General features: G+C 35.3%; 1 protein-coding gene across 3 annotated transcripts in view; it reads right to left on the bottom strand.

Moving 5' to 3' along the window:
* Positions 1 to 10,339, bottom strand: part of LOC309667784 (uncharacterized protein) — a 518,308-nt gene that overhangs the window by 425,753 nt on the left and 82,216 nt on the right. The window contains exon 2 of one of the 3 annotated variants that reach the window (XM_082476756.1): positions 7,660 to 7,715. The exons of the other annotated variants lie outside the window; for them this stretch is intronic. Coding sequence (XP_082332882.1) covers positions 7,660 to 7,715 — 56 coding nt within the window. The remainder of the gene's footprint in view (positions 1 to 7,659; positions 7,716 to 10,339) is intronic. 3 annotated transcript variants of the gene reach the window in all.

Here is a 10,339-nt window from a genome sequence, read left to right as displayed (position 1 = left end):
ATGAAGATGAAGTCATCATTATATTATTAATTTATATACTACAAAGATGCAATTAGTGTTTCTGATTTTTTAATTTACAAGTTCCAAATACCAGTAAAGCCTGCTGCTAATTTGGTCTTTGGTTTAGCACTTTGGTTCCCTCTTTTTATATAATGCCACCTAATTTAATTCAGAGGAGAATTTCTAAATATTAATAGAGAAGGTAATTTTAGAAATTTAATTAGTGATCCCTCCCACACCACTGATTCAGTTTGGCTTTGGATCATTGATTTTCCAAAAAAAATAAATAAATAAGAAATTATTTCTAAAAATTCCATGACCTAAAATGAATAAATAAAATAAGTAAAATAATTTATTCATTATAGCAACCCTTTTTGCTATACACTTTTTCTTAAAATAAGCCAGGTTTATCTCTGCTACTTGTTAATAAAAATGGAGTTATGGAGCTTTTAAATGGAGTATTTCTTTCCAAGGCTGTATAGTATTTCATTAAGGTCTTATAATGCTACCTGTGTGATGGTAGATAGGGAGAAAATATGAAAAATTTTATATGTTTTGGGACATTGAGGAGATATGTGTTTTCATGCTTTCCTGAGCTAGAAGTATTTTAGGCAGGTGGCAACTCTATTTTTAATTATTTTTATTAAAAAGGAACACATTGAGCTTAGAATTTTGAAAAATAATTACCCTATGGACATGTTAAGGTATTGAAGATTATAGTGTTCACCTCAGGTTGCCTTTCAAAAGATAAAAAAGAAAGAATATACCATATTCATCCTTTTATACATTCAACAAAATATTTATTGAGTACCTACTAAGTGTTAGGCTATATGCTAGGAATGGAAGAGTCAATGATGATTAAAAACAGACTTGATTTCTATGCTTGTGGAACTTATGGCCTAGTGGGGAAGAATGGCACTAATAAAGTAATCATATAAATCAACATAAAATTGCAGATTTGGTACATGCTGTGAAAGAAAGGTTATATGTTACTCTGACAATACTTTGGGTTAAGAGAAAAACATTGAAATATCCTGAAGTAGAAAAGATCTGGGCAAGGAAGCTTCTCAGAGCCAAGAAAATGAGAGGGACCTTGATGAAATATGCCATCTACCTTTATCCTACATTTACCTTCATCCTAAAAGTAATGCAAAACATTTGAAGGATTTTAAGTTAGCGGAGATAGACAACTGATGTGAATAAATTTGCATTTTAGAAATACGTGTGGTCTGAAGAACAGATTAGTGGAAGAAAGTTTAGATACAGGCAAACCAGTCAGAAAGTTATTCTGGAAGTCCAAAGTAGAGATCTAATTACACAGAATAGCATATTCATGATGAAGTTGGGGAGAAATGGAAAATCAACAAAACTTCATGGTGGATTGGATGTTTAGAAACCATAAAAGTAGATTTTGCTGCTATAAGAGATTATAATATCAATGTTAAGGTGGATAAAGAAAAAAATATCCATTCAGGTTATCATATGGAAACTTTTCCAGCTTTCATGTCAATGAGATAAGTACCCTGTAATGTGAATAAATGATTCTTTAGTATTGACATTTCCAAACCTATAAGGACTCCAAATATCAATATCCTTTTCCTGGTTCATTACAATGCTGTTTTGTTGGTCTACAGAAGTCTTTTCCTAGTTTGTACTCTCCGTCTGTAATTTTTGTCTGAATTTTCACTTAAGTCAACTTCTGTAGAAGTTATTCCACTCCCTGAGTGAAAATTATCCCTAATTTGAAGGACATCACTTAAGACTTATCATTCACAAGGGGACTGACATTTCACTAGGGGAAGACAACCCTTGAATGCTGAAGATTTCAGGTTGCTAGGCAACCCAGCAAAGTAGCCCAAAGACTCTTAGGAAATAGATTGTGTGTGCTAGCCTCAAAAATGGTCACGTATCTAAGCATGACCTGAAAGCCCTCTATGTTTTCAAGAAAACTCGTCTTTTAATTCCTTCTATATACCTTCTTGGCCAATAATGAGGAATTATGATGTGAGTTCTGAATCTGCTCACAAAAACTAAGAAGGTAACACAATGAGTTAAGTAACTTTTCCAATATTGGAGTCAATTTCAGTTTGTAGTTGAGATTTCCATCTCCTTTTAATAGAGTAATTGTTTCCAAAATAATTTAAGGCATGATCTCAATTATTCACATCACCTCAATGATCTATTTTTCCTATAGCCAAAATTAGGCCCTCAACAATTTTTGTATGAATGGTCTGACTGCTGAAAAACTGTCTATGAATTCACAAAGACAAATTCTCCCATTCATTTTGCAGTTTTTCAGTTTGACTTTTCCTCTCAAGACAAAGCCTCTTATAAAATCAAAGGAAATAATAAAACTGTCAGATGTCAAATTGGGTTTCTTGTCAACACATTCCCCAGTGTCCTTTCTCCTGGGGTTTGATTTCTTCTGAAGAATAAATTTTGAAATTTGAATTCAAAACCCCAAAGCTACACTTTGCTGTGCAGCAGACACTAACGCAACATTGTAAAGCAACTATACTCCAATAAAAATTTTAAAAAACAAAAAAAAACAAAAGCTAAATTCTTATTGCAAGGTCTTCAACTGTCAGTATATAGACACGTGTAAAAATACAGATAAGTGTGTACTTTATGTACAAACATTCTCCATTCGATCCTCTTAAAAGAATAATGTGTAAGCAAATTTTATTTATCCCAGTTTTCTTATATTTGTGTCTTCATCTGAGAACACCCACCCACCCACCTTCTGACAGTGCTGCTGACAATGTCACCCCCAATATGACAGTGTCATTATTTTTTCCATTGTCTGGGGGTTGGACAAATGCAACATATTCTAAGTTTAAATAAACTTCAGCTTAGAAAACTTAAGAGAAAAATATCATTTTTAGTAAAAGTATTGCAATCAAAGATCTCAGGCAAGATATAAATTAAAAGAAAGGCCAACAATACTGACACTGAAACCGTAATACCCTCTACTTTTATATCAACTCTGCTCCCCTATTTTAAATTGTACACGCACTTCTTTTGCATCTATTTGCCTCTTGACTTTATTTTTCCTTTAGTTTTTTAGTAACACTTCTTGCATTTCTTTTCCTGGTATTTAATTTTTGCTTGTTGAACAAAACTAGAATGTATATTAATAGCTCTCCATTATAAAGGTAATATATGTTCATTATACAGATGTGAAATACAGGAACAAGCAGTAGAAAGAAGGACCTGCTGTTCCAGCACTCAAAGTTAACCAACACTGACCCTTTTCTTACAATTTCAGAATAACTAGTCCAGGAAGATACTTGAGAAATCATTTCAAACATACTATCTCCTCTATAAAGACCAAGGTGGAAATTCTACAACCACACTCACACATTTTTAAGGACAAACAATAACCTCGAATAGGAAAATCCAAGTTTTAGAAGTGACTGTCACTCATTTTACCAATAAAGAAACAACATCAGCATAACTAGGTAACTTACTAAGGCAAAACAGCTTGCACAGGCATGAGAAATGGACGACAGTTCCCGTGCACTTTTCCCCTGTCATTTACCTATAACCACAAGGCCTGGAGTGTTTTCTATGCTTGGCCAAAAGGTAAAATCATCTGAGTAAATTGTCTATAATATATATCTCCTGGGTCCCATAATTATTCAATGAATCAGAATATCTAGGGGAGAAACACACAACTTTTTTTAAAGGTTGCAAACCATTGCTGATAACAAGCAAGTTGTGCAAACCACTGGTGTAAACCAACCCTTCCTTCTTTCATAACTCTCATGTTATTCTTTGCCTTCTTTCTATCCGCCACTTAAATTCACTAAGGGAATATGTTCAGCATCATGATAACTGCAAAGGCAGATATAAAGAAAATTAAGAAATGAATTTGCCCTTGGGAGTCGGGCAGTAGGAGATGGTGGGAAAAGGAGTAGACATTACCTAAACTAGTAATTACACGCTAAGTGTTATAACTCAGGTGTGAAATGCTATGTGAGTGTTGTGGGATGAATTGTGTCTCCCAAAAGATATGTCTAAGTCCTAATCCCTGGTACCCGTGAATGTGACTTTATTTGGGGATTGGGTCTTTATAGATATAATCAAGGTAAAATGAAGTCATACTGGATTAGGGTGGGTCCTTAATCCAACGATTAGTATCCTTACAAAAAGAGAGGGTCACAGAGATACAGACACACAGAGGGATGAAGGCCATGTGAAGACAGAGGCAAAAAGGGATTCTTTCCTAGTGTCTTCAGAGGAATCTTGGCCCTGCCAACATCTTGATTTCAGACTTCTAGTCTCCAGAACTGGAGAGAATAAATTTCTGTTGTTTTAAGCCACTCAGTTTGCGGCACTTTGTTAAAACAGAAAACTACTACTACAGTGAATATCATTTATGTAGCTTCTTTTGCAGGGAAAAAAAAAAAAAAACAGGTTGGAATGGTCAGTGAAATTTGTAAACGTTATATAAATTGAACTCTTCTATATTTTGTGATTGCTATGGCCAAGTCCTCTGGGAAAAAATAATCATATAAGGTTGTGTTTATCTTTGCCTGTTTTTCACCAACACAGAATGTAAAGAGGGCTTCCCTGGTGGCGCAGTGGTTGAGAATCTGCCTGCCAATGCAGGGGACACGGGTTCGAGCCCTGGTCTGGGAAGATCCCACATGCCGCGGAGCAACTGGGCCCGTGAGCCACAACTACTGAGCCTGCGCGTCTGGAGCCTGTGCTCCGCAACAAGAGAGGCCGCGATAGTGAGAGGCCCGCGCACCGCGATGAAGAGTGGCCCCCGCTTGCCACAACTAGAGAAAGCCCTCGCACAGAAACAAGGACCCAACACAGCCAAAAATAAATAAATAAATAATTCTGGAAAAAAAAAAAAAGAATGTAAAGAAAACACAGAGGTGTAAATTTTTGCAATAAAATCTATTTTAAAATTTAGTGGATGCATACAAAATATTTGAAAAATAAATATTTCTTACTGTATACAGTAAAAGACCCAAATGACTTCAGTTCTTAGTAAGATGGATACTATACTCAGCTATGTTACAGTAACTTCTCTGTCTCATATGTAGGGTGCCTGGTCTTTGGGGAATTTGAAGAGATATTTAAACAATCCCTAACAATGAAAATAATAACAATAGAAAACTACGTGCTGTGAATTGTGCTGGCCGAAATCATACAGCTACTGTAGAGACCAGGAGAGAATAGAGTGCAGCATAGGAAAAATGTAAAAAGAATGGTGTCAATTACCAAAATGGAGGAACTGAAAAGCAGACATGTTAACAAAAATATGAGTCTAACTTAGGGATGAAACATTTGGACCAAGGTAAGAAGATAATAGGCTGTTGTTGCATACCTGTTTATCACCTGAAGTAAATAAAATATTACTTCTGAGCTCTTATCCATGCAACTATCATCTTAAAGGATAAAAGTGAACAAGGTGATAAGAAAGTCTCAGTAAGAAGATGCCAGTTGAAACTGGAAGGAAACTGAATTCAGAATCAGTTGTCCCAATTTGGAGCAATCAAGCTAACCCTTCACATGGGTAAGTAGAAATCTGTTTTGGGTGTCTATGTTTTGTTTTGTTTTGTTTTGTTCCATTTTTGAACCAAATGTTGAATGTATACATGTAGTATAACCAGATTATAAGTTATGGATAGTAAATATATATATGGAAATATGGACCAATGAACTATTGTGATTACTCTTCTGTAGTGTCTACTGTTGTGATTTCTAACCCAGATTCTCTGCCTTCTCTGTTTCCTAGGATGGACTGCACCTGATGATAAGGATGATGATAATGACATTCCATATGGATAATCATTATCACTGTAAGCTAGCATTTTTCTGCTCTTACTATATACTTAGCATTACTCTAATTACTTTGCATATACTGTCTATTTTATCTTCATATTAATAATAATTGAATAACAGGTATTCTTATGGCAGTTTTACACATGGAGAAACTGAGGTGCAGGGAGCCTAAGTGAATTGCCCTAAGGTCACCCAGTGGTAGGTGGCAAATTTAGAAATCAAATCTACGTGTGCCTAACACAACATGTCATGTTATTAACCACTAACTTACATGATCTCCCTTGGTTATCATCTCCTGTATCTTCTTTTCAAATTGGCCCAGGGGCAGGGCCAGTGTTATTCCACATCTAAACTGATGAAATGTCCAACATGGAGTGAAAACCCCCTCTAAGGCTTTGCCTAACACCTCTCTAGATTCCCTTTATATCCCAGGTGGCAGGAGTCATCAGTTTTGGGCTTGGGAAGTCCTTTCTAACATTTCCAAACAGATGAGGAAGTAGAGTGAAGAATAATTCTCTCATGATGTCCCAGACTGCAGTTGAAGAATTTGACTTGCTGGTATTCAAGGTTCAAACTTTGAATGCCCTTTCCCACATGGATAAAAATGTATAATAGTGGAAGAACATCTTTCAAACTCAAAAGGAGGGGAACATTCAATCAGCTGATGAAAGGAGGAAAATCAGAGAGAAATTCAGGGACCAATTTCTGGTGTGTCCTGTGTGGTTGAAATTAGGAGGCACGATCTAGGTAGCTTACTGCTTAGATTGCTCTTTCTGCTCTTACAATTTCACAAAAGGATGGAGCCATCCCAGAGGGACCGTAGGGAAGGAAGTCAATGAATAACCCATATTTTATTAATTTTAATTTTCACTATGCAAGTATTCATATTTATTTTTGAAAAAGATAAATACAGGTAAGAGCAAAAGGAAAATAATGTTTTAAATCATCTGTAAATACAGAGATGACTATTTTAATTCTATTCATTTGCCTCTAATATATTTAACATAGTTATAATTTTCTAACAGATCACATATCTATATATCATATATGTTAAACACTATAAATAAATACACTTATTTTTACGAAAGTAGAGATACCACAGTTTTCTGTAACTTTTTTTCTCTTAACACATATTATGAGCATGTTCCATATCAAACACATAAATTTACATAATTTTAAATGTGACATAATACTTTATTATATACGTCAGTAATAACATCTTTAAAGTCCTCTTATAGTAAATTTCAATTATTTCATTTTTTCTGTTGTAAATAATATTGTGACCAACATCCTTAGCATTTGTCTGATTGGAACAGCCTTCTAGAATTAGACTCTAGTTCAAAGAGTAGGTCATTTTTTGATACTCGTTGCCCTCTGGAAATGTACTAGTTTACTCCCACAAGCAATATATGAAGTCCATTTTCCAACATCCTCGCCCACACAAGGCCTGGTTAATGGCATATTTAAAAACTATTTTATGGTATGATACTTATGTGTAGGAAGGAAACTTTAGTACTAAGTTTTAATGTTGAGATTATCCTGTTTGAGCAAAACAATGAGGCAAGTTATCCATTGTTTGATGAAGATGATTTGCCAAGGAACATTAACAATTAATGGTAGATTAAATTAATGGTAGGAATATTAGCAATTCTGGTATATTACCATAAATATTTGCTCCCTCAAAACATTATTGGATTACAGTTTCTAATAGTATCAAAAACTTCAGTTTTAATGACTTGAATGACATTTATTAACTTTCTTATTATTAGGGCAAAGTAAACCAGAATCATTTTATAGCCAAAAAATAATTAATCTGCACCACAGTTCCTCTTTTGTGAGTCATCAAATGCCACCTACCTGTGACAAGTTTCATGAGCCATTAGAAGGGATTTTCCATCCTCTGCACTATCTTGCTGTCAAAAAAAAAAAATTATAAAGTACACAAATTTGGTTTTACTTTCCCAGACAAGGGATTATATTTAATTTAAAGGTGGTTTACACTAAGTCATATGAAACATCTATATCTTTGCTTCCTTTTCACCCATGTGGATCTATTTCCATGACTGAGAGGCAAGCCAGATATTCTGCCTCAAACTTAAAAAAAAGAGAAGGAAGAAAAAGCCACAGCCCCACCCAATATGCTAAGTGTAGTCATTAAGTGTTTATCAGTTGCTCAAGGGCGGTGAAAGAGTAAAAATACTCTGTACAGTTTACAAGACAAAACTATAATCCAGTCTCAGTGTTCCTACATGCTCCTGGATAATGCATATCCTGCCTCAGGTGCATCTATGCAAAGATCATCGACATCAATGTGCTCTTTGCCTAATTTGGCTTTGAGTCACTGTCATGAGGTTATCAACATTTTAGAACAAAATGATTCTAAAGTTCTGAATAGCACTTTATTCTGTTTAAGATTCCATTTTTAGCGTCACTTGGAACACTTCTGCCTCAACTGTTAATTTAAGAAAAGTCAAAGTCCTCCAACAATGCAACAATGTCAAGGAAAAGAATTTAACGTGCAAAGCTAAATGGGGGCTCCACATCTCTGCACAGCATGGCTTCTTAGATGTTGCTCATACCGACCCTGATTAGGATCCAGTTTAGGACTGGCTAAGTCTGGAAAAGTGAGTGATGCACTTTATTTAAGTATATCGTCTCTGGAAATTCCGTCTTTCCTTTTATATCATTAAATACTTAAGGATTTTTCTAATTTTTTCTAAAGTGATATTTCAAAATATCATTGCATGAGATAAATCCAGACCCCCACTCTTATGTGGTCAGAATGTTGAGCTAGAATCACACCAAAATTCTATAATCCAGTGAGCACTCCAGGGAGAAATCGAATAACTTCCCTCATAAGCATCTCTCCCTTTTACAATTAGCTAACAGTAAATACTTTAGAACCCACTAACAACAACTGAGGCTGATGTAAAATGATGTGAAACTGCGTCACCTGTACCACATGGATGTATTGTTGGTATTAACTGGCTATTTAGTTGCACTGTTGGGTGGATGCAGTCAAGCATCAAGGTCATTACAGGGATTGAGATCATTCCAAGCAGCTCATAGAGTAGACATACAGTCAAGAAGGCCTTGGTTCCAATTCCAGAATTTATTAACTGTACAATTGGTTAATTCCTGAACCCATCTGGGACTCAGTTTTATAGTTTACAATTGGGAAGGGCTTTTGTGAAGATAAATATTTAATTAGGTAGCACAGTACCTAGCATATAAGTGGTGCACAATAATTATCTGTTGAATAAATGAGTGATCGATTTTCAGGAATTCAAGAATTGACAAAATCTTCTTTCTATCCTACTGAAGGTGAACTGACCAACAAGATAGTTTTGTTGTTTCTAAAGTTCCTGACATGATATTTTTTCCTGTTTTCCTGCATTTTTGTTTAAGAAACTTTAAGTTTGGTTGCCTATCTATGGAATGTTTCAGAAAATTGATACCTAAAATTATTTTTCCCATTATCTCATCTCTGCCAAACTATTAAAGAAGAAGAAGAACAACAACAACAAAAAAAAAACAAAACAAAAAAATCACCTCATTGTTACTATATGAGCCCAGACACTTCTCTTTCTGTTTCTAAATTCACTGCCTAAACAGTGAATTCCTTTATGGTCCTTTATGTCCTGGAGAATTACCATAACTTTAAGTATTGTCAGTGTACCTTAAACCCTACTACATATGAAGAGATGAGAAAGTTTCTGAGAACATGTGACATTCCTTAAGCTAGGGGAAGTAGATGGTGGCCAAAAATCTATATTTGCGTATGCTTTTTCTTTTGCCTTGTAGTATCCTCCCAAAACATATCAGGCAGACATATCTTTCAGGTGTGTGGCAAATCACATAGGTTGGCTCACCAAACACCCATTTAAAACCCCCTTCCCTTGTTTCTGTCTATTTTATCATTATAGACTTCCTCAAACCTAGGGGTGACACAGCTCTGGTCAGTGAGGCATGAGTATGTGATTGCTGGGCAACTGTTTCCTCTTTTTCATTCTCCATTCCTGTAACTCAGACTAAATCCCTGGAGAAGCAACAGCCTCTTGCAGCCAAAAGGACAAATCACAGAGTAAGAACAGTGGGAGCTGTGTTAGCCTAAGTTCCATGTGTTACCGAGACATGTACTTTCCTAAGTTGTTTTCTTTCTTTTTTTTTTTTTTAATGACCATAAAGCCCTTACTTTTTAAGCTACTAAAGAAAGGGATTTCTGTACTTGCATTGGAATGCATCATGGTATAAAGTCTGACTTCAAATCCTCCCTTTGAGATGATTTATTTGATGTCCCAAGTCAGATATTTTGTCTATGCTGTTCCCACATAACTTTGTGCATATCATTTTCCAACAACAACAAAAAAATGTTCTCATTGAGGTATAAATCAAAAAGTGCACAAATTAAAGGATATATCTTAATGGCCTATTACAAAGTGAGCACAAACTTGGAACCAAATCAAGAAACAGAACATCTGTAGAAACGCAGAGTGCCCTCTTGTGCCCCCTCCTGGTCACTATCCTTCCCCCTTCC

This window comes from Balaenoptera physalus, assembly GCF_965194825.1.
Source record: "Balaenoptera physalus genome assembly, chromosome: 10".
Classification (NCBI taxonomy): Eukaryota; Metazoa; Chordata; class Mammalia; order Artiodactyla; family Balaenopteridae; genus Balaenoptera; species Balaenoptera physalus.
Note: the sequence above shows the minus strand (reverse complement) of the source record. Positions and strands in the feature narration are given on the sequence as shown.